This window comes from Ricinus communis, chromosome 6 (assembly GCF_019578655.1).
Source record: "Ricinus communis isolate WT05 ecotype wild-type chromosome 6, ASM1957865v1, whole genome shotgun sequence".
Classification (NCBI taxonomy): Eukaryota; Viridiplantae; Streptophyta; class Magnoliopsida; order Malpighiales; family Euphorbiaceae; genus Ricinus; species Ricinus communis.
The window spans coordinates 17,806,975-17,834,678 of NC_063261.1; the positions used below are offsets into that span (position 1 = coordinate 17,806,975).

General features: G+C 34.5%; 4 protein-coding genes across 6 annotated transcripts; 2 read left to right on the forward strand and 2 right to left on the reverse strand.

Moving 5' to 3' along the window:
* Positions 1-6,414: 6,414 nt before the first annotated feature.
* On the reverse strand, positions 6,415-7,982 carry LOC8266815 (RING-H2 finger protein ATL54). The gene has a single exon (XM_002522556.4). The coding sequence runs from the start codon at positions 7,791-7,793 to the stop codon at positions 6,657-6,659; it is 1,137 nt and encodes a 378-aa protein (XP_002522602.2). The 5' UTR covers positions 7,794-7,982; the 3' UTR covers positions 6,415-6,656.
* A 5,393-nt stretch (positions 7,983-13,375) lies between these two features.
* LOC107261518 lies at positions 13,376-13,714 on the reverse strand. Its single transcript, XM_015721454.2, has one exon. The coding sequence runs from the start codon at positions 13,712-13,714 to the stop codon at positions 13,376-13,378; it is 339 nt and encodes a 112-aa protein (XP_015576940.2).
* Positions 13,715-14,726: 1,012 nt separating this feature from the next.
* Positions 14,727-15,155, forward strand: LOC125370300 (AT-hook motif nuclear-localized protein 14-like). Its single transcript, XM_048375316.1, has one exon. It carries the CDS (start codon positions 14,727-14,729, stop codon positions 15,153-15,155), a length of 429 nt encoding a protein of 142 aa, XP_048231273.1.
* A 6,075-nt stretch (positions 15,156-21,230) lies between these two features.
* Positions 21,231-27,635, forward strand: LOC8266814. Of its 3 annotated transcripts, XR_001535455.3 has the most exons (8): positions 21,231-21,631; positions 22,086-23,221; positions 23,776-23,844; positions 24,019-24,147; positions 24,415-24,465; positions 25,571-25,711; positions 25,842-27,107; positions 27,192-27,587. XR_001535455.3 is itself a non-coding variant. In XM_002522555.4 (7 exons), the coding sequence occupies exons 1-7, from the start codon at positions 21,460-21,462 to the stop codon at positions 26,940-26,942; spliced, it is 2,799 nt and encodes a 932-aa protein (XP_002522601.2). In that variant the 5' UTR covers positions 21,231-21,459; the 3' UTR covers positions 26,943-27,635. The 3 variants fall into 3 exon arrangements, 2 of the variants coding, with proteins under 2 accessions (XP_002522601.2, XP_015576982.2); XM_002522555.4 differs by having other exon boundaries at positions 25,842-27,635; XM_015721496.3 differs by having other exon boundaries at positions 23,779-23,844; positions 25,842-27,635.
* The last annotated feature ends 69 nt before the right edge of the window (positions 27,636-27,704 follow it).

The following is a 27,704-nucleotide window of genomic DNA, read 5'->3' on the forward strand; positions in this document are numbered from 1 at the left end:
AGCTTTAACGCTGACGTTTGGTTGCCTGAATTGTCACAGCTCTTTGCAAACTAACTAATTCACATTATTTTTAATACTGTGGAAAAATTGAATGTAAAAGAACTGAGATTTTATTGATCAATGATGTGTGTATATATGTTTGTATGTTTTTGGAATTCTAAATTACAAGAGGGATATGCATTCTGTTATATACACTTGTAGTCTAACGGTAATTTTCTGTGTAGGGAGATGTAGAAGCAGCCTTTTCCCTTAGGGGAGGAGTGTTGCTCCTTTTCCCTAACTAGGCCTGTGATGATCTGGATATCTGAGGCCATGACCAACAATCAAAGACTGTTGGTCCTTACTGCCGGTCTTTGTCTGCTGAGTTTTGCAGATATTATATGATTTGGTGCTTCAACACTTCCCCTCAAGGTGGGTTTGAATAAATTGATAGAACCCATCTTGCTTAGGAGCCTTTGGTGGCTTGCTTTGTCTAGGGCCTTGGTGAAGACGTCTGCCAGCTGTTCGTGGCTGCTGACAAATGGGGTTGCGATTTCTCCTGATTAGACTTTTTTCCTTATGAAGTGACAGTCAACTTCAATATGTTTAGTCCTTTCATGAAAGACTGGGTTCGACGCTATGTGTCTGGCTGCTTGGTTGTCACAGTACATCTCCATCGGATCTTTGCACTTTATTCCCATGTCAGTGAGCACTTGCTTAATCCAAATAAGCTCGCTAGCTGTAGATGCCATGGCTCGGTACTCAGCTTCAGCACTGGATCTCGCAGTTACTGATTGTTTTTTTACTTTTACACGTTACCAGATTTCCTCCTACAAAGACACAGAACCCAAAGGTTGATTTTCTGTCGCAGCTGCCTGCTCAATCTGCATCGAAAAAACCAGTAACGATGTTAGCAATATTATTATTCTTCATCCAAATACTTTGGCTTGGGGTACCCTTGAGATATCTTAGGATTCTGTCGACCGCATCCAGGTGGGAAGTACGGGGAGCATGCATAAATTGTCTAATCATGCTTATGGCATAGCTAATATCAGGCCTGGTGACGGTTAAGTAGATCAATTTTCCTACCAAACGCTGGTAGTGACCTATGTCACTTAAAGGATCGCCATCCTCTAGGTTGAGATGGGTTTTCGTTTCCATTGTAGTATCTACGGGCTTGGCTCTTATTTTTCCTATTTCTTGTAGGAGATCCAGGACATACTTTTTTTGAGATAGGAATAGCCCTTTATGAGATTTTGCTATTTCTATTCCGAGAAAGTAAGTTAATTGACCAAGATCCTTAATATCAAATTCCTCCTTTAGAGCTTGGTTTACTTTCTCAATTTCCTCATTACTATTTTCTATTATAATGATATCATCCACATATACTAAAATAATTATGGTGTGAGTGTGAGTGTGCTTAACAAACATAGAAGAGTCAGAGGTACATTTACTGAAATTAATTTTTAAGAGAAACTGACTAAGCTTGGCATACCATGCTCTCGGTGACTGTTTCAATCCGTAGATTGCCTTTTTCAACTTACATACCAGGGAAGGATCAAAGGCTAATGTATGGCCTGGTGGGAGTTTCATGTATATCTCTTCTGCTAGGGATCCTTGAAGAAATGCATTCTTAACATCCATCTGAAATAAGCTCCATCCTGAGTTAGCAGCAACAGACAATAAAATACGGATTGTGCTCATTTTAGCCACTGGAGCAAAGATTTCCTGGTAATCTACACCATAAGTTTGGGTGAAACCCTTTGCTATCAACCGGGCTTTGTACCTTTCAATGGTACCATCATGCTTGTATTTGATTTTATATACCCATTTACAGCCAACCAGTTTTTTATTTAGTGGTAGGGTAACAAGATCCCACGTTTCATTTTTCTCCAGAGCCTGGAGTTCTTCTTTCATAGCCTTACACCAATTAGGATTAGTGTTAGCGTCATAGAAAGAGGTGGGCTCTGTGTGAGATTTGAGAGTATTTAAATAAGCCCTGTATGAAGATGATACTGAAGTATAACTGATATAGTGATGAATGGGATACGATACCGAATTGGACACACAGTCTTTTAGCCGAGCAGGAGGTCTGGTAGATCTAGTAGATCTCCGCAGGGCAAGTTCTTCTGTTGGTGACTCATGATCTCCCCCTGAAGAAGTTGACATAGGGACGGAAGTCTCTCCCCCCGGGCGGCTAGGGCCGATGCATATGGGTGCGCCTCCCGCAGAGAGTATCCCAAGTACGTCAAAAAAGGAAGAGTTAGAGGGAAATAAGTCGATTAAGAGTGTTGTGGGAAGAGTGGGATCATTAGGAAAGTAAGGGATAGTTTCGTTAAAGGTCACATCTTAGGAAATGTATGATTTGTAAGTGATAGGATCATAACATTTGTAGCCCTTTTTTTCTGAGGAGTATCCAAGGAAGATGGTTTTGACACAACTTTTATCTAGTTTATGGTGACGTCTGATGTGGACAAAGGCAGTGCAACCAAATACTCGAATATGACCTAATTCGATTTTTCTTTGTTTGAGGAGTTCCAAAGGGCTGAGATTGTTAAGAACGGAGTTGGGAAGCCGGTTGATGAGATAGGCTGCAGTGAGGAGGGCATCCGACTAAAAAATGTGAGGAACATTGTTTTGAAAAAGGAGAGTATGAGTAACCTTAAGAAGATGCCTATTTTTCCTTTCTGAAACCCCATTCTGTTCAGGGGTATAAATGCAGGTAGTTTGGTGCAAAATACCTTCTTGGGAAAAGAATTCAGAAAAATTTTTATTGACATATTCAGTACCATTATCTGAACTGAAGATTTTAATTTTGGCGTTGTATTGATTTTTAATAAAGGTAAAAAAGTTGAGAAAACATGTAATAACATCATTTTTTTCCTTTTAGTAAATAGACCCAAGTAATTTGTGAGTGATCGTCAATAAAAGTGACAAAATAGCGGAAGTGATTATAAGAGGTAATGGGAGCGGGTCCCCAAACATCAGAGTGGATTAAATCAAATAATTTTTCTGATTTAGTAGACAACGATGGAAAAGGTAATCTAGTGTGCTTTAAAAATTTGCAAACATCACAACAGCTTGAGTCTATTTTAAGATGGAAAAGGTGATTCAAAATTTTGTCCGACGGATGCCCAAACTGCCTATGCATCAACAGGCCTTGGTTGGAGGGTTTGGTCGTGGTCAGCCACTGACTGGGAGTGAGGTAGTATAGGCCATTTTGAAGGTATCCTTCACCAATCGTCTTTCCGGTGATTCGATCCTGAAAAATCACTGCAGATGGTAAGAAAATAGCATTGCAATTTAAAGTTTGAGTTATTTTACCAACAGATAATAAATTCAATTTAAAATTGGTAAAAGAAGGATATTTGGTATGGTGTGATTAAAAAGGTTGGAGGAGCCAAAACCAGAAATTTTGGCTCGATCCCCATTGGCAACGATCACATGTTAGGAATTGACAGGAGTAAAATTGTGCAACTGTGTCGAATCCCAAGTCATGTGGTCGGTTGCCCCAGAATCAATAATCCAATCAGAACATGCAGGTAAAAAATCTGTGTAATTGTGAGATACTAAACCTGACCCATGGGATTGCCGAGATCGTAATATGGATCAAGCCGAAATGAGGGCTAGATTGGGAATTGTCAACTGGGCCGGATCCGGGTTAGGTTGGCTCAGCCCCAGGTGTGCCAAGAGATGCCATTAGGCCGAGTCACGCTACCCTTCGGTCACGGACCGCCCAAAGGATGCCGGGCCGGACGTCGGGTTGGGCCGGGGCAAAAAAATTTGACCCGTTAACTCCCTCTGACCCGACAAGTGTGTTATAACCCGTAGGGTTAGACACACTTAACCCCACGCCCACGCCCACGCCACCCACTCTATTCTCCCTTCTCCTTTCTTCTTTCTCGCGCCGCCCTCTCCCTCGCTCAATTCGATGCTGCGCTGGCCGGAGGTTAGGGTGTAGGTGCCAATAACGTGCGGCGGTGTGACCCTGCTTGTTGCAATGGTTACACCGCTCGAGGTTGATGGGCGTCCCCCTGCCTCAGGCTGGGTTTCCTGAGAGCGCAGCAAAGGCTCTACCTTCATTTTTATTAGTGTTTGATGCTCCCATGGTGATGCATCGAGTTTCTTCTTGCTGAATAAGCGCTATGACGGCATCGAGCCGAGGGAGGCTGCTAGAAAGGAGTATTTGGGACCGTAGAGCTTCGTAGCTCGTATCGAGCCCGCCGAGGTAAGTGTAGACTAAATCTTGTTCTTGTCGCTTGCGTGCTTGATCGAGGTCTACCGTGGGTGGGAGGTAACTCTGTAGTTCCTCCCACCGAGTTAGCACTTCGGTCACGTAGCTTGCGCTAGACCTAGTTCCTTGCTTGATGTGTGCTAATTCTTGTTTTAAATTAAAAATATGCGCAAAGTTGTGCTCTTGTCCATACAGGTTTCTCATCTTCTCCCACACAGCCTGTGATGATGCCAGAAGCATACATAATCTGGCAATTTGAGGCTCCATCGTGTTGGTAATGAGGGACATGACCAAATGGTCGTTTGTCTGCCATTCTTCGATGGTTTCAATCTCCTCTTTTGTTGGTTGGTTCAAATTTTGTATTGTTGGCTTGGTTAGGGTTCCTGTGATGAACCCTAACTTCTTCCTGCCACTTAAGCCAATGTAAATTGCTCTTGACCACTCGAAATAATTCTGATTTTCCTTTAACATAATGTTTGTGATTTTGGTGAGATCATTGTGTGACATGATGAAGAAGAAATTTCTGATTGTTGGATAGATGATGACAGGATCAATCCTGCTCTAATACCATTTGGAAAAATTGAATATAAAAAAACTGAGATTTTATTGATCAATGATGTGTATATATGTTTGTATGTTTCTGGAATTCTAAATTACAAGAGGGATACGCATTCTGTTATATACACTTGTAGTCCAACGGTAATTTTCTGTGTAGGGAGAGGTAGAAGCAGCTTTTTCCCTTAGGGGAGGGGTGTTGCTCCTTTTCCCTAACTAGACCTGTGATGATCTGGATATCTGAGGCCATAACCAACAGTCTTTACTGCCGGTTTTTGCCTGCTGAGTTTTGCAGATATTTTATGATTTTGGTGCTTCAATAAATACCTAAATGCCTTTAGTGATGAACAGTTGAATTTTTTAAGAAAGGTGAGACAGATAGATCACTGTCTTGATCATATTTCCGGATAATCTTAACGTTCCTAATGGGCGCCTGAGCAACGTGACACTCAAATTTTTTGTTTATGATCAGATTCAAGACAAGTACTTGACTATCCAAGGTGGGTTTTAGTAATTTTGTTATTACAAGAATTGATGATCCTATATTAGATTCTTGTAGGTGTTTGTATAAGCAGACAGGACAGTTACGTGTTACAATGCTTTGAAGAGTAAAGATGAGTTTCTAGTGAAATATATATATATAAATTGATGTCTCTGTTGCTGAATCTTTATAGTATCAGGAAGCCAAATCCATTTAACTTTGTATGCTGTTGTTCTGGACTGGTTGGCTACATTTCTCACTCTTTTCTGTTAGACTGCCACGAGGCACTTGGCTGCATTTACAAATAAGTGAAACACACAATGAACTGAACTCTACTTAATAGAATTTGAACTAAGAACCTTGTTAGGAAAATTCCTAGTTAATAGGAATTCATTCAAAAGTATTTAATAAGGTTAATTATAGAGAAAAAAAATAGTTAAATTATATTAATTTACTCTTCTATAGATATTTCAAAATTTAGTAAATAGAAAAAAAATTAATGTTGCATTGAATATATAAAAGTGACAAATAATTAAAATTTATTTTATTTAAAAAAAGAGATAAATAATGGAGGAAGTAATCACTGAGAATCAGGCTACACAATGACAGCCCTTATCTGCTAGAGTCACCTGGCTTGAGGACAGATATTGGTTCACTGTCATCAGATATTTCTGGATGTCTAATAACACCCTGGATCTCTTTTCTTTCAAAAAACAAAAAAAATAAAATAAAATCTGAACATTTATAATAGCCTAATGGATCAAATGCAAATATGCAAAGCCAACTCGTCCAAAGATCACAAATACAGATTCACAGGTTACCAACATCCATGACTCAGTAAGTCTTAAATTAGGTTAGAAGCAGGTACAACAATAGAAAGTAGGTTTGATGCTTGAACTTTACAAATTGAACTGGAATATATTTCTTTTTTTTTTTTTATCCTCTTTAGCATTATGTTAGCCTCTGGACTTGCATGGAACACTGCATTTAAAAACAACAAATGCACTAAATCTTTTGTTTTTTCTCCATAGCTACAGGTGTTGGTCTTCCTGCAGAATAATGGGGTTGATCAAACTGAATAACAGAGCTTTTTGTTTAAGCTCTAAACCTGCATGGTTCCCTCAGCAATTTAACCAAAGCAACAAATTCTTTTGTACCATGGATATAGTATAAAAGCACAATTACTTGCGAGATGAAAAGCTTTACTTACAATTACATGGTATTATAACAAGTGCAACATTATCTGGTATCAGATTAATAGATCACAGTTTTTTATGTCTTTATTAATACAGTATTTTGTTGTGTATTTATAATTTAGAAAACCCTCAGCTTGTAGAGAGTTCTCAAAACAACTCAGTTTGCAGATTTCTCACCTGAAAAAGAACACCAAAAGGAAGAAACAGGACATCACAGTGGCAGTGCACAGTTGCTATTCTTGCCATACCTTGACAAGAACAATTTCCCACCACATGATAATGATCTCTTTATTGAACTTGGACCAATTTGCAAAGATCTTCCAATTGAAGAACTAGCTATGAATTTAAGCAAACTTTGATTGCTACCAACCCTCTTTGGAACAATTTCCATACTGGATTCACTCTCGTTCACTAACCCTGTTCTTGAATTTCTATCAGATTCCACTGGACAAACACTAACAAGAGCTTGGCTTATCTTGAAAGCAGATAAAGAATCCAAAGAAACTGATCTTCTAATTGGCTGTATCCCCTCCTCTTCTCCATTCAAGAATTCACTTCTCTTTCTAGTATTCTCATCCTCTACTTCCCTTTCCTCTTCTATTCCAACTCTCAATTCACCATCTCCACCTTCCAATTCTCTCTCAGATTCTTGATCATTCTCCGAGACTCCGATCCGGGTTTCTTCCCCACTACTCAAACTCTCACTAGTACCTTCACTTGATGTTGCCCTAGCTGAATTCGCAACGATAGGGGCACGACACAGAGGGCAGTTAGTATGTGATCTAAGCCAAGTATCAATACAAGGTATATGAAAAGCATGGCTACACTTAGGTAATAGCCTAAGAGTCTCATCTTCTTCAAATTCATTTAAACAAACAGAACAGTCTGTTCCTTCAACAAGGCCATCACCTCTTTTATACTTGCAAACAGATATTGAATTAATCACAGATGGTTGCAATCCAATAGTGTTAATATACCAAACAGGATGATCAAGAATAGGACCATGATCTTCATCAAGGAACTCTTCATGGGTGGTCTCATTTCGTTGATCTTGTGGCTGTGACGATCTTCCCCTTCTTGACCCAGAATAGAACTTGTAATATATAGCATAACAAAAAACAAGAAAAAAAACTGAAGATAGTACGAGACCTGCAATCAAGAACTTGCCCGAAATCGAACGGTGAGTTGAAGGTGGAAGGAGTTTATATGAGCAATTGACATAGCAATAAGAACAAACTCCATCACAACTATATGTATCTTCTTCTAATACACACTTTGACGAACAGATTTTTGATAAGGCTGTCTCGTTATAAGAATCATCAAGCAACTTTCTAAACTGTAAACCCATTAGAGATCAAAGAGAAAGATTGCAATCTTGGATGTGAAAAAAGAGAAAAGCATCAAGAACAAGAAAGAAGAAGCTAAGTCAAAAGAGTTGCAGGTTTGATTAGGTAGAGAGAAAAAGAGAGAGAAAAAAGAAAGATTTGGTAAATTTCTAAGCAGCTGCTTTGATTTGAAAATGGAGAATAGAATAACATTTCCGTTTGTGGAATTTTTCTGAATGCTTATGATTTGTTAGTTTGACTTTTTGCTGCTTGTTTTTGGATTCTTTTCCTTGGCGGCTAGCGGTGGGTTCGCGCTAGCCACTGGTTTGTTGTGGTAAATATGTGACTACGGTTCGGTTTCCTCTTTTTTCCTTTTTCTATACCATTAAAATTGAATAAAAGAAAAAGCTAAAACTTATTAATAAGTCCCTGAATTTTCAGCTGTAAAAGATAATTAAATATCATTATTGTTAATTAAAGAAAGAAAATTAGTTCTAAATATATAATCATTTTTTTATTTTTTAAATTTTAAAAGAATAATTAGAAAATTATAAAATTATAAAACTTAACTGCGATTTGACTCAAAATTAAAAGATTTATCTTCTATGAAAGAAAAACCTGCAATTTTTTATTTTCTAGATTTTTTAATTATTAAAATTTAGATCATAGAAATAAAATCTTTCTGTTTTAAAATTAAACCAACAGCACCTTATTATAACTTCTTTAAAAATCGAAAATGAAATGATGATCACATTTCGAATAATTCAGTTTTTATAATAATTTTAACTATGCAAATTCCATTTTCAATTTATATTCAATTAGTATAAGTTTATTTGTAACTGTGATTTGCTTATAATCAATTCAATTTTACATTGTATTTTTAATTAAATTTATTTTGAATTCAATATTTATCGAGCATTTGAATCATGTACAAAATATATAAAATAGCTTTTTAATGCACAAACTGACAATTAAAAAGCAACATTTCTAACATAGATTGTTAAATAAAATTAATTAAAATATCCATAAAAGTCAAATATGGTTGAAATTATTAATAAATTTGAAACATGGCCATAGGAACATTATTAAATAAACAATGGAAGGACCAGAGAATAAGAATTTGGTAGCAAGTAGTTCAACTTGATCTGCAATGCCACTTGAGCTTCATTAGTTTGAAAATTTGTTAGATTTTCTTTATTAAAATGAGTAATTAATAGAGCATAATTAGCTGTTATACATGATTAAAAACATATGATTCTCATAATGTCAAACTCATAGCTAATGTAAAAGGTAGGGTACATAAAACAATTTCTTAGAACTTGAGCTAAGAACAATTTCAATGTGGATGTACTAAAATAGATAATGACAAGAGCTGTAATGTGCAATTATGTTACTAATTATGGACGAAATTCAACATAATAGTGCGATTTATAATATGTGGTTCACAATAATTATAATGTATTACTGATAAGAAGGAATTTCAAAAAAAAAAAGAAGCATTACTAAACAGAAATGTAAAATGAGAAAAGTATATTGATTAATCAAGAAGGAAGTTACAAAGCACTATATATACAAATTCAAGCTGACAGTGGTAACTAACAAGCTTAACTAACTATAAATACTCCTCTCTCATTGGTTGAGAGAATAACAACTTTGACTAACTAACTCTGAGCTCTTGTACTCTTCAGCTTGTTGTAGCTGCACCTCAGTTGTTGTATCTCATGTTGATGTAGCTATGCACATCACCTATTTTCACACTCCCCCTCAAGATGTGCATATATATTCGGTATGTCCATCTTGCTCAACAACAACTCAAATTGTGTAGGGTGCAAAGCTTTAGTAAACAAGTTTGCCAACTGTTCATTTGTCTTGAGATATATAGGCTCAATACACCAGACATTATCTTATCTTTCACAAAAAATGGCAGTCAAGTTCTATGTGCTTAGTCCTCTCATGGAAGGCAGGATTTTGGCAATATGCAAAGCATAAATATTCTCACAATAAAGCTCAATTGGTTTGTCTAATTCCAATCCAAAGTCTTTTAGCAGAAAAGTTAGCCACATAACTTCACTGGTCGTTACTATCATTGCTTTACATTCAGACTAAGCAGAGCTTATTGACACTGTATTTTGTTTCTTTGAATTGCAACTCACAATTGAATCTCCTAAGAAAATACAGTATCCTGTTACTGACTTTCTTGTTTCTTGGCAACTTGCCCAGTCACTATTAGTGAAGGCCCTCATATGCTACTGTGATTCAGAAGACATGATTATCCCTTGCCTTGGAGAGCTCTTCAAATACCTTAATACCCTATAAGCTGCCTCAAGGTGTACTTTAGCAGGCTTGTCCATGAATTGTGCAAGAACGTGCACTGTATATGAAAGATCTGCCTGATTAAAGTCAAATATAGAAATTTCCCTATCAATTGTCTATACACACCAGAGTCATTCAGCAAGTTTTCATCTGTGTGCACTAACTTGTGGTTCACTTCAAGGGAATTCTGCTAGGTTTGCATCCCAGTTGGCCATATTCCTGCAACAACTCCAAAATATATTTCCTTTGACATATAGATAGCCCTTTTCTTTGATCTTGCAATCTCTAACCCAAGAAAGAACTTTAAATCACCAAGGTCTTTTAACTTGGAGTTAGATTTCAAAACTGCTTTAAGCTCTTCTGCTAAAGTGTCATAGTTGTTATCAATCACAATGTCATCTACATACACCAATAGTGCAACAAACCATGTCCCAAGTCTTTTGATAAGCAAAGGATAATCGGATTTTGATTGAACATATCCATGCTCGAGCAGACATTCAGTGAATTTGACATTCCATTATCTTGATGCCTGTTTTAAACCATATAGTGACTTATGTAACTTGCAAACAATGTTATTAGCTTCATTGACTTTGCTCTCTCTCTCTAAAGATGATAACCTAAAGGAATGTCCATATAAACCTCTTCAGTTAAATTCAATTCAAAAAAGCATTATTGATATCAAGTTAGGAAAGGGACCAATTAAACATAGCTGCCAATGCAAGGAAACTCTAACAGTTGTATTCTTTGCAACTGGACTGAAAGTTTCAAGGTAATCAAAACCCTCCCTTTGAGTATACCCTTTGGCCACTAACCTGGCCTTATGTCTCTCCATGTTGCCATCAGAAAGAAATTTAGTTTTATACAGCCACTTACAGCTAATAGTTTGCTTACCATATGGTAAAGGCACAATGGACCATGTTTTGTTTTGAACAAGAGCATCTAGCTCAATTTGGCATGTCTCCAATGAGCAAATTGAACAGCTTGCTGGTCGGTAAGGGGTCAGGTTGAGAAAGAATAGCTAAGCTAAAATGTTTGTAAGAAGGTGACAAATGTGTATATGAAAGATGATTATGAATTGAATGTGTAATAGAAATGGAATGAATAGTAGGTTGAGATGACAAAGAATGATAATAATCATAAAGATATGCAGGAAGCTAAATATTTATGTGACTCCTCCTAATAGGTTGAGGAGAAGGATGCACAAGAATATCATAAGAAGATGCTGGTATAGAGGAATGCACAGAAACATTAGAAGTAACATCAGGAGAATTTAAAGGATGAGCAATCGAAGACTCAAAACCAGGAGGTACAGATGGTGATGAGAAAGAAGTAAGGACATCATCATTGTGAGTAAATTGATCATTAAAAATAGAGGGAATGACAGGAAAAACCAAGTCATCTTATTTAGGAATGATAGAAGAATTTGAAGCTGTTCGAAAAGGAAAAAAGGACTTATAAAGTTTAACATCCCTTGAATGAAAAATTGTCTTAGTATCTAAATCAAATAGCTTGTATCCTTTGACACCTGGAGGATATCCAATAAAGACACATTTTCGAGCTCTGGCATCAAACTTTATTTTATGAGAAACATGATTTACAGCATAGCAAAGACAACCAAAAGATCTTAAGGCTTTATAATCATGAGCTTTATAAAACAACATTTTATAAGGGTTTCTATGATTTAGTAAAGGAGTAGGAGTTCTATTAATTAGGTGAACAACAATCATTATTGCATCTCCCCAAAAAAATAAAGGAAGAAAAGCATGAAAAAATAATGATATTGCCACACTAAGAATATGTTGGTGCTTTCTTTCAACCACTCCATTTTGATATGGAGTATACGGATAGGTAGTTTGATGTATTATTCCTTTGGTAACATAAAAGGTTGGCAATGAGAACTCAAAACTATTGTCTATTCTGATAATTTTAATAGAGGTGTTGAATTAAGTAAAAACAAAGGCATGAAAGTATTGAACAAGGTAAGCAACTTAAGACTTGTGTTTCATTAGAAAAGTCTAGGTACATTTGTTGTATTCATCATCTACAAATAAGAAATAGTGATTTTTATTTAAGTCCCCTTGAGCTTTGCCTTAGGACAAGTAAAACAAGGCGCATTATTTACATTGATTTTCTTAGGAAATAGAAACCGTAAAGAAGGAAAGTCTGACAAGTGAATATGACCAAGCCTATGATGCCAAGTTTCAAGAGAAACTCCATAAGCTATTTTAGAACAAGAATTTGCAGTATCATTCCCATAAGTTCTGTGAAAATGATATAGTCCTCCATGCATTTCAGCAAGTCCAATCATCATGTTGGATGAGAGGTCCTGTATGAGACAACAATTAGAATAAAACATGAGGCCAAGATGATTGTTTGAAGTCAGTTTACTCACTGAAATGAGATTAAATGTGAAAGTGGAAATAGACAGGACATTATGCAAGATTATGTGAGAATTTAGCACAACAGTACCAACATATGTTACTTGTGCTTTGAAGCCATTTGGAAGTTGAGCAGAAAGCCTTTGAATAAGAATATAAGACTGAAAATAATGAATTGAGCAAATAATATGATCTGTAGCTCCTGTATCTAGGATCCAAGACACAAATGATGAATTTTGAATGGATGTAGGAAGAACTTTATGTATACCTGCCATATTGGTAATAAGAAGAGATGTGGTAATGGATGGCGATAAGGTATGTGTTTGTGTGGTTGTTTCATTAAGGAAAGACATCAATTTGTTAATCTTATCATTATTGAGATTCAGCTGTTAACCTGAATTTGAAGTCTCATTCATAATATTCTGATCCATCTTACTTCCACTCACTTGATTAGCAGTTCGTGTATGTCATGCATTCTTTTCTTTTGTAAACTTAAAATCAAGAGGAAATCCAATAAGCTTGAAGCACTTTTCCTTGAGATGACCTGTCTTTCCACAGTAAGTGCATACTTATTCTTCTTAACTGCCATGTCAGTAGTGCACTAAGTTTGCAGCATCACGTTCCTTCGACTTTCTTCTCTCAAGACCATATTATAAACTTGATCAAGGGATGGAAATGGCTTCATTAATATTGAACACATAGTCCTTTTGTTGAGTTTTAAAATAAACTTGAAAACATGCTTTGTTACAGCCACCACAAACACAATAAGGAAGAGGTATATAATTCTTTAGTTCTTCCCAAACGCCATTCAACTCAGTGAAGTAAGAGTAACAAATTTGTTACCTTGAACTATAATATATAAAGATGTTGCAAATGGAAAATTCTTGAGTCATCCGGTTGAGAAAACCTCTGATTCAATTTTCCCAGATTTGAGCAGCTTCTTCCATGTAAAACACAGTTGAAGCTATGGGAGATGATATCGAACGAAAAAGCCAGGCAACAATGAGATTGTTACAACATATCCAGGCTAAGTACTTTGAATCTTCAGGCAATGGTTTCTTGATAGAGCCGTCAAGAAATCCTTTTTTATTGCGGATAGAAACTGCTAGCACGAAAGACCTCTTCCAAGAAGAGAAATTCATTGAAGTAAACTCTAGAGAAAAAATAATAAAGCTATAGTTTTCAGTATGATGGAGATAATATGGTAATGAAGGATCGTCAATAAGTGAAACAGCATTACCACATTCTACCATTGTTGAAACAGGAAGCAATGGTAGGTGCTTTCACTCTGCTTTTTAGTTCGACATTCCCTTTTGCTTTATCTTCCGAGTACAGGCTTAGATTTAAATCCTTCTTGTGTGGGATGTGATTGACCTAGCGAAAGAAGAAATCAAAGACTAACAGAGGGATGTGAGATTTGAGTGAATGAAATGTAACCGTCATGCTCCTAGCTCTTCTCGAGATGCTCTGATATCATATTACTAAACAAAAATGTATTATGGAAAAAGTGTATTGATTAATCAAGAAGGAAGTTACAAAACAATATATATACAAGCTCAAGTTGACAGTAGTAACTACCAAGCTTAACTAACTATAAATACTCCTCTCTCATTGGTTGAGAGAATAACAACTTTGACTAACAAAATCTGAGCTCCTGTACTCTATAGCTCATTGTAGTTGCACCTCAACTGTTGTATCTCATCTTGATGTAGTTGTGCACATCACACATTCTCATAAGAAGAAAAGATAAAGAAGTTGCTTCTTGAGAATTTGTATGGAATTGAATGGAAATTGTGGTTGAAGGAGATATGAGATTCTCTATCTTATTTTGGTGTCTTATTTCAATAAATTATTCTATAAGCTAATATTTTATCCAATTCCTTAGCTCATATGGGTTGTTGTACAATTTATTAATTATTATATTTAAGGGAAAAGGCTCAAATTTTCCCCTAACGTATAATCACTGGTTCAGATTGGCCCTCCAAGTTTTTTTTTTAGCCAGTTGCACACAATATCTCGCCAAATGGAGTTCTTAAGCCCCTCTTTAGAACGGAGCTGAAGAACGTTAAGTTCAAAATATATAACGGATCAAAATATATCTCTCTCTTGTTCAGAACAACAAGAAGTCAAATGAAGCCCTAATCCAACGGTTAATAATCACTCTTCCTTTTATAAACAAAAAATAAAATATTAAAAATAAAATATCTCACAATTCTTTTCTTTCTCTCTCTCTCTCTCTCTTTCTCTCTCTCTTTATACAAAGAAATGGAACCTAACGATACCAAACACCACCATCACCTCAGCTCCTCCTCTTACCTTACCACCTCCACCACTCTAGCTCCGGCCACCACAACTCCTTCTCTGGCCAATGGCCTTCTCCCGCCGCCACCTCATGATACTAGCGGTGGTGGAGGGACTCATATGGTGTATCCACACTCAGTGGGTCCATCAACGGTGGCGGTGAGTAATGCGCCGGTGGAGTCTCCTAGAAGGAAGCGTGGACGGCCTAGAAAGTATGGCACGCCAGAGCAAGCATTAGCGACGAAGAAAACGACATCGTCTTCCTCGAATGCAGTTGTTGTTAGAGAAAGAAGAGAAGTTGTTGCGGCTTATTCTCCTTCTTATTCAGGCTCTTCTTCAAGAAAGTCTCAACAGTTGTTTGCTCTTGGTGGGTCCCATTTAATCCTTTCCTAGTTATTTTGTGAATTTACTTTCTTTAGAAGATTTTTACTACTTCAAGATTGCACTTAAGCGAAAATTTTTTTATCTTTCTTGGTTGGTTAATTGTGAATTTAGTTCAGTGTTTTATGTTTCCTTGGAAAATTGAGAACTCCGTTATATATTTTGAACTTAACGTTCTTCAGCTCCGTTCTAAAGAGGGGCTTAAAAACTCCGTTTGAAGAGATATTATGTGCAACTGGCTAAAAGAAAACTTGGAGGACCAATCTGAACCAGTGATTATACGTTAGGGGCAAATTTGAGCCTTTTTCCTATATTTAAATAAAGATTACTGATAGAGAAGATTATAAGTGCACTAAGATATCTCAACCAGAGCGATACCTCTATAACACAGTGAATACATTCATAAAATTTAAAATATAAATTTAAAATATTGATTAGAGATTTAAGTTTCCTTAGAGTAGATGCCAAAACAAGCAACATAATAATTTGATGAAAAGAAGAGGATTTTTATTAAGCTTTAGATTTTCAACCATTTGGATACAAGTATAGTTAAAGCTTATGGAGACAATGCATACTCTAGTGCCTAATTTATTTTTTAAACATCATTTTTTAATTTTTAAATTCTTAAACTTATGAATTCTTAATAGGAATTGTTGAATTTCTTTTTTTTTATTCAACCTAAAATGTAATGGACTAAAATATAAGATACAATATGAAGATTAAAGTATATATATGCATAATGCCTAATTCATGTTTTAAACATCATTTTTTAATCTTTAAATTCTTAAATTTATGAATTCTTACAAGAAATTGTTGAATTTTTATTTTGTATTTATTCAACCTAAAATGTAATGGACTAAAATATAAAATACAATATGAAGATTAAAGTATATATATGCATAATTTAAGACCTATTTAATAGTCGATAAAACTTAGTTTTGGAAGCATAATTCATGAGAGCAAAATTAGTTGGTGGTATGGGGTTTCGTAGGTATAAATGCTTTAATCAAGCTTTCTTCGCCAATCAAGCTTGGAGGAAAATTTATAATCTAAATGTCCTATGTGTTAAGTTGCTTAAGGCAGATATTATTTTCACAGTACTTTCTTAGAAGCTAGTAAGGATGCTCTCTAACTTGGGATTCCGTAGATAGTTAGTATGTTAGGTCAAAGGAAATGAGGAAACCATTTTTATAAAGTGGAAAATGAACCATCAAATCTTAAAGAAGGGAGGTCTCGAAATTTCAACCTCTAGCATTAAATATTTGGCCATCAAAGGTGGTTTATGAATGAAAAATTTATTAAAAAAAAAAATTTCTTTCCTAAGTTATCGGTTCAACTCTTTGCTAGAAACTTCCTGTCTAGCCAAGTTATAGCTTGTGGACAATTCATGGCTTCCAATCCTCTTTTAAATTTTAAAATTCAGTCATTAAGTGTTAGTACTATTGTTTAAAGTTTCATAAACCAGAGATACTGATGTAAGTTCTTTCCTTCTGAATCATATAGATTCATACATAACCAGAGATTGAAATATGGAGCTACTTAGGACCTATTCTCAGCAAAGAGCGTGAAGATAATCTTTCATATTTAATTCTATAGGTCTTCCTAATGTAAAATGATCTTTAATTTAGAATATCTAGTTAATACTGGAAATTTCTTGAAGGAAATCTGTAACACCCCAACTCAAACTTATCATTGAATATATATATATATATATATATAACTTTATAAACATAATTTACTACTTAGTTACAATATACATTCATACAATTTAAGTGGCATGACATACTTAATATATATAAGAAATATTTATACAGTAGTTTAATTCACACAAGTTTCCAAAATGCCCCAATGCTTTAGATAACTCCTCTGGCCCACCTGATAATATTGACTAATGCAAAGAGAGCAATGCACAGCTAAGGTTATCTACAACTGCACTAACCTGAAAAAAAAAATTTGCTAAGGAATGAGCTAGCGACTCAATAAGCATTTAATTTACTAAACTATATCATATTAGGCTAGAATTATCAAATCTTTATCAATACAGAAAATTATACCAACACTTAACTAACAATCACAAAATCAACTATTTCAGTTATTCTCATAAACATATAATTTCATCTCACGTAATGCAAATAATCTCAAACTCAACCAAGTCAAATAATTCAATTCCACATTATTTCTATCAAATTAGGATCAGATGACTCATCCTTACATTTCCTCACATTTTTAAATTTCAGTAACCACTTGACAAGACTATTTGCCCGGCTCAGTCTTGCCATCTCACATACTCGGGTAGCTATCCGCCTGGCTCAGCTTTTCCGATCACACAATATCCATACAAAAGTCATCAATCCTTAATCACAATCATTTCACTTCACAACACATCACAATCAATTCACTTCACAACACATCACAATCAATTCACTTTATAACAAGCCAAAAACATAACTAATATCAACTCAGTCAACCAAGAAATTATCAAGTAATCAAACAACAGTCCCTACTCAATATACACAAAGTTTAGTCTATTAAATACTTACCAAAAGTTATAGGATAATAAATTAATCCTATTCTTTTTCTTTTACCACTTCCTTGCCTTTGGATGAACCTATTCACATATTCAATACAAATACAATTCAATCACAAGGCATAAATATATATATATATTTACTATCAATAAAATATCACATTTCAACAAAATAACATATATTCTAGATATTAATATGATGCATGAGATGAATGACAACAAATCAACATATTTGTTGATGAAGGCAGCTTGTAGGTACTGACTTAGAAATTACACCAAAACTTATATAAAATTAATAAAAATCTTATATTTTTTAGAATTACACTTCCATTTTTATAGAAACCATAGCAGAAAGAATCACTTCAAAATCATTAGTATAGAAATAGTTACGGCATTTTCTATACAGCTGCTCAAATTTCCATCTAAACAGAACAGCAAAAAGTTTCCTATTAAATGACAAATCAAACGAATGAATTTTCTGATGAAACTCTCCAGATATAAAGTTAACATTCTAAAGTTTATATAGACACTAATTTTACTCAATTTGGACTTCTCTAGCTCAAGTTGTGAAACACAAAATTAGCAACAAATTTCTGAATCCTAAGCCCGATTTCTGCTTAAAACAGTTTCGGGCAGGCCATATTAAGTTTAACATATCTCACGTTATACTCAACCAAAAATTATGAAATTTTTCAGATATATACTAGATATATAAATGAACAAATTTCATGTTTAACTCTCTGTTTGGTTCAGCCTTTAAATGCCTCAAAATGTCAGCACAAAAACCAGGTCACCTGCTAAACCAAAAACAGAGCAGCAGCAAAATCGAACCTCATAAGTTCCTACTCACTCAACAATCTGCAAAACCATTTTACAGAGATATTCTTGAGACATATACCTACAACTTTCATGTTTGAAAATTTTCGAGATAAAGCCTCTAAGGTTACGAAATCATAAGTGAAAAATCTGCCCAGAAATTTCAGCTTCAAGATCACAAGTAAAAGCATGTTTACTCTTGATTAAACAATTCCAAAACACATAATCATCAACAATTTCATATCATTAACCCTAATCTACAGCAAAATCAAGCAATTAAAATTACTCACCTTTGTTTTCCTTGATTAAGAAAGCCCAAATCTTTCAAGCTTAAAAGAAGAATTTGAAAGCCCAAATCTTTCAAGCTTAAAAGAAGAATTTGATTTTCACTTACTAAAAGTTTTGTAGAGTTTGATTTGGAAAATCAAAGTTGAAGAAGGAAATGAGAAAAATGAGAGAGACAAAGAAGAAAAAGAAATTGGAAAGCATACGTAGATAAGAACAAATGAAAGAGGTGGTATATTGGTGTAGAAATAGGCAAATTACAATTTATTATCTTTCTTTCTAACTTTCCAATTTAGTTCAAAATCATTACTTTTCAATTAAATCAATATGTAACTAAATAATTTATTTATCTACCACATAATATAATAAAATAGATCATATATAATCATGATGCAAATGACATATTTAATGACATGCTAATGAATATTAATTATTAATAAAAATAAAATAAATTTGGTTGTGACAAAATCAGCTTATCTCCCATCACAAATCCCAGTATTAGTAGCTTTAAGCATTTTCAGCAGCCTCTCACTTTCTCCTTACCTTGAATCAGTTCTAGAAAATACGTGCTCCCCTTAAAAGGAAAGTTCTTCTTTTGAAGGGTGCCTAACAATTCTATTGCTTGTCTTAATAATCTAAAATGATTATCTAACCATGGTTGTCAGTTCCTCTTTTATTTATGAAGCTAAGACCATTGAGTATCTATTCTTCACGTGCCCCCCATTCAAGAACTAGTTTCCAATCCTTCAACACCTGATGGACCAAAGTCCTTCATCTTGTGAAACATAAAATCTAATAAGGTTGTCTTTCTCCAATATACATATACAAATTCTTTTTACTTCAGAACATTTGGAAAAATCAGGAATGAGGTTGTTTTGTAGGGCAACAAACATGTCTCCATTTCAGTTTATAGATAACTAGATATGGTCTTAAAAAAGGTTGTAGAATGAATTTAAGAAGTGTAATTTGGTAACTTTTCAAGCCTTCCATTAGCCCCCTATTCCTCAATCCTGGTCTCTCTCCACTCAGGACCATTGTACTATATTTTTTTTAATGTAGCATGGGCACAGGACCCTTATCGTTCCTGTATATAAATTAAGAGAACATTCTACGATTACTTTGTTTTAAAAAAAAAAAGTATCCACATTTTATTTTAAACAATCAATAGAATTATAACAAATAACTTTTTTATACAATTTTAAAAAAAAATTAATCTTGATTATCTGTAATTATAAGCTACCAATTTATAATGGGATTTACTAAAGTAACATAAAATAATTTTAAAAATTCATACTCTCTTAAAATTTATAAAAAATTAGTATAACTTGTGAAAAATATATGAAGAATATCGCCATTCGCAATTACGAAAAGTTCTGGTATTTTTCATTTAATTTTTTATAAATCACTAAATTTCATAAAAAGTAATAACTTTCTCATAATTTTATTTATTTTTCACAACTACTAACACTTATAAAAAAACTAGTATAAATTGTAAAAGGATATGAAAAATATTATCATTTTTCGTAGTTTAACAATAAATTAGTATTTTTCATAAATTTGCTAAGTTTTCATAAATCATTAAAATTCACAAAATTATCATTTTTCATGATATTATTCATTTTCTTGCAACTAGTAATAATTATGAAAAGTTAGTATAATTTGCTAAAAAATATGAAAAAATTTATTTTTCGTAATTTAGCAGTAAATTTCGTGATTATGAAAAAATTAGTATTTTTATAAATTTATCAATTTTCTTATAAATAATTAAATTTTACAAAAGTAATCAGTTTTTTGTTATATTATCCAATTTTTCGCAACTAGTAAAATTACAGAGAATTAGTATAATTTACGAAAAAATATAAAATAGATTATTATCTTTCATAATTTAGCAATAAATTTTACGATTACGAAAATTTTAGTTGTTTTCATAAATTTATCAATTTTTTCATAAATTATAAAATTTAACAAAAATAATTATTTTTTTGTAATACCATTCATTATTTTACAACTAGTAACACTTATGAAGTTATAATTTGCAAAGAATAAAATTTATCTTTTTTCATAATTTAGAAATATATTTTGTGATTATAAAAAATTTAATATTTTAATAAAATTATAAAAGAATTCAACAGATTTTGATTATAAAATTTAATTAACAAGATTTAATGTAATTACAGATTTATAATATTTAAAACAAAATGATTTAACTTTATTTTAAACAAAGTAATCATGGAACTCACCTAAATTAAAATGCCTCTTATTCCAGTTTTTTTTATATGGATAAACAAATAAATATATATATAAATATATAATATATTATTATATTCACTTTGGCAGACTAAGAGTAAATTATGTCGAGCGTGAGGGCTTTTCTTGTAATTCAATATTTGAACATTTCACACTTTAATTTCCGGACGATAACTCGAATTTTTATCGTTTTGACTAAACGAACCCTCAATCGAAGCTAAACGACAGTCGGGAGCAGATGAAATTTGTAAAGCAATTTTTCTTTTTTCCTCTTTGCAAAATCGCAATTGGTTTTAAAATTTCTTCGTTAACCGCCCTCTTCAATTACAAGTCATTTCTAAATTAAGTCATATTGTTAATAGGAATGATTAGATTAAATTTTGGACACAGCCCATAAAAGATAATAACACAAAGCTTAAAGAAAAATTCTGTTAAACCCTAATGGATAAACCCCAAATTTTGCCCCAGAAAACCCCAATTCATTTCCCTCACCGCCCTAAACCTCATCTTAAAAGCCAAACTTACACTAATTTAGTTCGAATTATATCTGAATGCTATAATCATCCTCATCTCTGTAAAATCCCCCCAAGTATTTCACAGGAACTAATACCAGGTAATTTAATCGAAAATTCCATTCAGTTCCCGCCTTTTTCCAATTCAATTTTTATTTTATAGGTTCAGTTGTTGTTTTCTTGATATTTCAGTCGAATTCTGTATTGGGTGCGGAGAGTTTTGAATTCCAGTTGAAAAATGTTGTGTGTTCTAATTTTTAATTGAATATAAGATCAAAAGTTTTTCTTTTGATACCTGTTCTCTTTTCCTTGCGCAAATTGTTGTTATTCTTGAATTTTTTTCAATTCTCGCATTCGCTTACTGAGAATTTCGAATCCTAGTTGAAAAGGTTGTCTGCTTTGTAATGTTAAATTGAACTTAAGAGTAGAAATCTTGATGCTTTTACAGTTTGAACAGTAATTATGTTTACTATTAACTTCTTGTTGGTTTCAGTTTTTTATTTTTATTTTTATTTGTATTTTATTAATGCTAAAGTTTGCTGCTTTTGGTTGAAGCTTATGATAGCAATGAACCAAGGGAAGCATCTGCAAGACAGGTGCTTGAGCAAAGTGAACTGGTTACACCTGATGGCACTGATCATAATTATTCTGTGGCTCAAAATAATTTGTCAACTGATGAGAATGTTAAAGCTATTGGGCTCCAGGATGGAGGGTTTAGTGATACTCAAGCTGTGATTTATGAGATTGAAAACATCATGGGAATAGAAGAAGATGAAAACACATTTAAAGAAAAGGACACATCAGATAATGATGGCAGTGGTGGAAGTGGTGTGGATGATAAAGAATTTGGGCAGTTGCAACAGGTGCTAATGGATGAGCTAGAGCATGTAATGAAAGGAAGTGAAGATGTTGTTCATGATAACAATTGTAATTTTTCAACCTTCTTGTTGGATGAGAATCGGTGTGGTGCTGACAAAGAACGTGCTAGTCAAAATACATGTGAACTTATTGAGTTGTCAGTAGATAAGAGTATGGATTGTAAAGTTTTACATATAAGTGAGAATAATGAGGAGAAAAATCCCTCTCCGAGAACTAACTTGTTGGAAGTCAGTCATGAAATGCAGCAAAAAGAAATGGAATCAGGAAAATCAGTCTGTGCTAATGATGCAGCAGATTCTTCTAATATGATTGAAGATGGTAAAATGGAAGAAGGAGAAATTGCCGGTGAGTTTGAGGTCGATGAAAGATTAGATGATATGCCTCTTAAAGATTCTGCATTGCCTCTGGAGCAGAATAAGCAACTTTCTGAAGAGTTTGTTGATAAAAACAAGTTCCCTTCAAATGACAAGAGAAAATCAGATAGAAAAGATCCTGGTTCCCTTTGCATGACAGTGGATATGATGAATGTTACTGATAAGAAAGGAATTGAAGCCAAAGATGTTAGAAATCAGATGGCTTGTAAACGCAAGGTTGTTGTTTATGAAGATTCTATATTAGCTCAAGAGCCAAATGAGTATAAGAAACAAAAGAAAGGTCATGAAACTAAGGAACGAAATAAAGGCAGCGGAGACAAAGAAAAAAAGAAAGGTAATATTGGTTGTCCAATGATCTGCTCTAATAACTCGGCCTTGTCTGCCAAAAAATTAGATCAAGGTGCAACTGGAAGCCAAGGAATTACATGTAAAGAAAAGGTATGGTTCTTCTTGCAATTTTCGTTAGTTTTTATTCTTAAATTGTTTCCCAGTCAGTGTGAAATTTATTGATAAGCTGTGTCGGTTTGAAACATTATCTTTCTTAAAACAAGAACTCTTTTTTCTGCTTTTGCTAATTTTTTCCCTCTTAATATGTATAGTTTGTTCTTTTTCTTCTTTTGGTTTTGGAAAGATGAGGGAATTATGTGTTCCTGTCATTGAGATATTATTTACACAATCTTCTTTATGCCTTTTGCATGGGCATGGTCCAAGAGTCTCATTTTGCGTTTTTTCTTTGCCATCTCAGCATTTTGTTCTTTGACTCGTTAAAGATTGCCAAGTTATTGACTCTGAAGGTGAAATAATTGATAAGCCAAATCTGAGTACTGGTTCTCTATATATATGCTCATGGGTGCACTGTGCTCTTCATGAATGTTTATCTGATATTCATGAAATAGAGAGGTTCTGAAAGTCTTAAGAACTATATGTACGGTGAAATCTTCATATTTAAAATCGAGATTTATACCCTTTCTTTCAATTTTTTTCATCTACAGCAGGATTCTGGTTTATGCAACAAGAAAAAGCGGGGACCTCCTTCCGAGGAAAAGAAAGAAAAGAAAAAGGTTTTACATACTTTCTTCCTCTTTTCTCTGATGTTTGATTGGATTAATTAATGATGCTTATTAATTTTGAATTGGCACAAAGATTTTCCTTTTCTGGGTTACTTGGTTATGTTCTCCCCATGTCTGTTGAAGTATAGAAGTTTAACTAGTCTTTTCTATAAATGCTTATTGCAGGAAAAAAAACGAAAGAAACGAGCACAAAAGAACCGAGAGCTTGGGGTTAAGAGGCTCAAGCTACGCCCAGTAGAGAAACCAAAACCTGTGGTATTCTGTCGTCATTACATCAGGGGAAGATGCCAGGAGGTGTCATCTTGTTATGATCTAATTTTATTGCTCGTCCAAATTCAGTTTTGATATCTTAACTGCTTCAAATACACACATTATCCTTATGCTGCCACTGCTATAGGTTATATCATTTCATGAAAAATTCAACCAGGAACATTATACTTTTGCAGGCGCCTAATTGGTCTTTGTGTTATTACATAGTTGTGGTGACCAGTAACCAGTCTGCTCTGTCTTGACTTACTTGGCCGCTACTTATTATCAATGTTTTCCCTTTCTTTCTGACAGGGTGAAAAGTGCAAATTTTCACATGATACAATACCATTGACAAAATCCAAGGTATAACCATTCACTTGGTGGTTCAATCTCTTTAATGCTAGTAACTTATCAATTCTGTTTTATAGTTTCAGAAGTCCCTTTGCTTTTAATCCCTTCGAATTCCTGTTTCTCATCCTGGGATAAGGGAGGGCATACACTAGGGGTCAGCAAAACTGAATTGAAGCAGAAAAAAAGAACCAACCAAGGTTTTAATATATATTATTTAAATATTTGAATATGTTATGAAATATAATGATTTAATGGGTATTTTTATATTATTTAATAAATTCATAGTAAAAATAAATTATTTTTACTGGTATTTATGTAAGATATGAGTATATTTTAATAAATAAGTGAATGATTACAATTTAATTTCTTAATTTGCTCACCCTGAGGTTGCACTTATAGATAGGGATGACATCCTAGCATACAGAAGATTCAGAATGGAAGTATCTTTAACCATGAATTGAAAGGAAAGGAAAAGGTGTAAACAAATATTGAATAAAGAGGCAAAAGGCAAACATGGCCGAAAGGTTGGAGTCGTTCTGATGTATTTAGCACCCTAACCCTATATATAGAGTAGATAAGAGAATGTTGAAAGGATAAAACAAGAAGATCAGAAGATCAATCAAACAGGCTGGTTTTCTGATTACACAATCAGGAAACAAGATCTGCAAACTGGTTTATTAGATATAAAATCTGGCCCTTAATATCTTATATAATTTTTCATGGGGAAAGCTAATAAAATCAGGCTCTGGCCTTCTAACCAAGTTTAAGGAAACTTTTAATGTGAAGATGAGCAAACACCTTAGAATTGAGATTTGCTACTAAATTCTAGTTTATCTTTGACCTCAAACACATCTCATCTCCAAAACAGAGCCCTTTTCTCACATTAAGACCATTTGATCCATCTGCTGAGTTCATTTCTTCATCTTGAGCTTTGAAGAAGGATCTATCCTGCTCAATTCTGCAGCAGTTGGAAAGAAACCTCCAAATCTCTTGCCTGCTGTGGAAATGGGAGCAGTTGTAATAGTAATTTTATTAACTGAATTCCATTTTAAATGTGATTTGGTCGAGTCGGGTTACTATTGTTTCTAAGTGTTTGCTGCAATGCACTTTGTTGCAGCCATGTTGCCATTTTGCGCGTAACTCATGTTTGAAAGGGGATGACTGTCCATTTGATCATGAGCTCTCGAAGTATCCATGTACTAATTATGCATCAACAGGTTCTTGCAGCAGAGGTGATGATTGCATGTTCTCGCATAAGGTACCTTCTTTCCCAGAATATTGTCCATTCTCATGTATGCATTCCATTGAGTCAGATACTTGTGCATGTCATTTTCACTTAGCATTCTGTTATTTCTTGTTTAGTACCTAAATGTCTATTGTCACTCCAGTTACCGCTCAAGGAAGATCTTCCATCTGCTTCAAATGTTTGCACTCCTGACCTGAATTCCCCATCCTTGCCACACGCTTCAAATTCTAAGAAGCAACTTGATAGTGGTGGAATTTCCCATCACACTGCAAAAGCCTCTCCTGACACTGGGGGAGGTCTGTCTCGCAAAGATACAGAGCGAAATGTGCCCAAGGGTGTTCTGGGTCCGCATGTACTAGTGCCCAAAGGAATTAGCTTTCTCTCCGCTGGAAAATCATCAGTTGTTGAATCCAGTCATTCCACACCACGAAGTTCATCTCTGTCCAGGAGTGAGGGGTTCAAAGTTGGAAATCAGAGAGATCAAAGTGCAGCAGGCTCAAATGAAAACTCAAATGAGATTCCAAAGAGAATTCCAGCAGCTTTGATACCCAACGGGATAAATTTCCTCTCTTTCGGCAGAGCTCCATTGGAATTTTCTGGTACTAGGAATTTAACTAGCGATAGTGGTGCCAAATCATCTTTATCCAGCAATTTTAATGCACATAAACAATCAAGCTTCCCGGGCAATGACGTCCAAGTTGGCAAAGAAACAAGTGAAAGTGTGTCAAATTCAAAACCCTGGTTGAAAAGGATGCTGCATAAAACTGAATTTGCAGCATCATCTCTGAAATCAAACAGTTTGTCATTCAATGAATCTTCAATAAATGCATCTATAGGTAATGCGCAGGATAGCATGCCTTCCAGTTCAGCTACGCTTGTTGATAGAACTCTTCAAGAAAGTGAAATTTTACCTGACAGACGTCAGGATTTTAGGACAATCTCACACGGGCAGCCAGCTTCTCCACTTGGTTCAGGTCAATCTGCAGATTGCTTGGGACACGCACGCTTAAAAAGCGCACCAAATTCAGCTCAGAAGGCACTAATATCAACTCTTGCTTTTGCAGCAAAGGTTGAATCCCAGATGAAGTCAAAGCAGCCCACCATTAGTACTCTTTCTTTAAGTAGCAGGGCCGATAAGGAAACTGAGGATATTGGTAAATCCAAAGATTCACAGAACAACTTAGCAAAAGCATCAAAAATTTTGGATTTTTTGTCCAGTGTCGGTGATAAAACGAAGCGGTGATTAGATTGTAGCTCGGAGATGGAATTACAGTGAGAATTGTGGGTGGAAACTTTTGACACTCCAGAATATGACAAACGAGAGAAATTCACTGAATGGTGTTACCAATTGATAATACATTCTTTCCCCTCCCCCCTCAAAGTCTCTTTTTCAGCTCCATTTGACCAGGTACAATTTGTACATCTTCCTCCATGCATAGCAGCTTTTAGTTGACAATAAAGCGGCTAATTATCTTGGAGAAATATGGTGTAGGTGGTTGACGATGCTGAAATATTTGGAAGCCAATTGAAGTAAGTACCATTTTTTGAGACAGATGTCGGTAGATCTTGGCAGATTCACCAGGTGCTAATGTTCTACATAATCTTAGATTATGTATGGACAATATGAACTCTGTCCACAGATCCCACTGGCTTATATTTCCAAGTTGGCTTGGTTTTTGCCATATTACAGTTGATTAATGCCATGATAAAACATAGTGATGATTTGCACTTGCAATGGCAATGGAATACAGGCTGGAGGGAGTCTTAGCAACTATTGCCGTTTTCTTTTTGTTGCTTTATCTTCTTTTCTGTTTGCACTCTCACAGTGCAAGATTAGAAGAAGATATGTTATAGGATAAGCAGATAAAAAGTCAATTTACCTCTTGAACTTATTGTCCAATGGTCAAATATATCTAATTTAAATTTTTTTAGCAAATAGCTCCTAAACTTAAGTTCAAGTGTCAAATACATCCTATCTAAACTTTTTCATCAAATAGCTTTCTGA

Excerpts from the sequence above, each read along its gene's own strand:
- LOC8266815 (XM_002522556.4), bottom strand. The coding sequence starts at position 7,793 with ATGGGTTTACAGTTTAGAAAGTTGCTTGATGATTCTTATAACGAGACA.
- LOC8266814 (XM_002522555.4), top strand. The coding sequence starts at position 21,460 with ATGGATAAACCCCAAATTTTGCCCCAGAAAACCCCAATTCATTTCCCT. Across the intron at positions 24,148-24,414 it reads TCAGGGGAAGATGCCAGGAG|GGTGAAAAGTGCAAATTTTC; the intron begins GTGTCATCTTGT and ends TCTTTCTGACAG. Across the intron at positions 24,466-25,570 it reads TACCATTGACAAAATCCAAG|CCATGTTGCCATTTTGCGCG; the intron begins GTATAACCATTC and ends ACTTTGTTGCAG.
- LOC107261518 (XM_015721454.2), bottom strand. The coding sequence starts at position 13,714 with ATGGTAGAATGTGGTAATGCTGTTTCACTTATTGACGATCCTTCATTA.
- LOC125370300 (XM_048375316.1), top strand. The coding sequence starts at position 14,727 with ATGGAACCTAACGATACCAAACACCACCATCACCTCAGCTCCTCCTCT.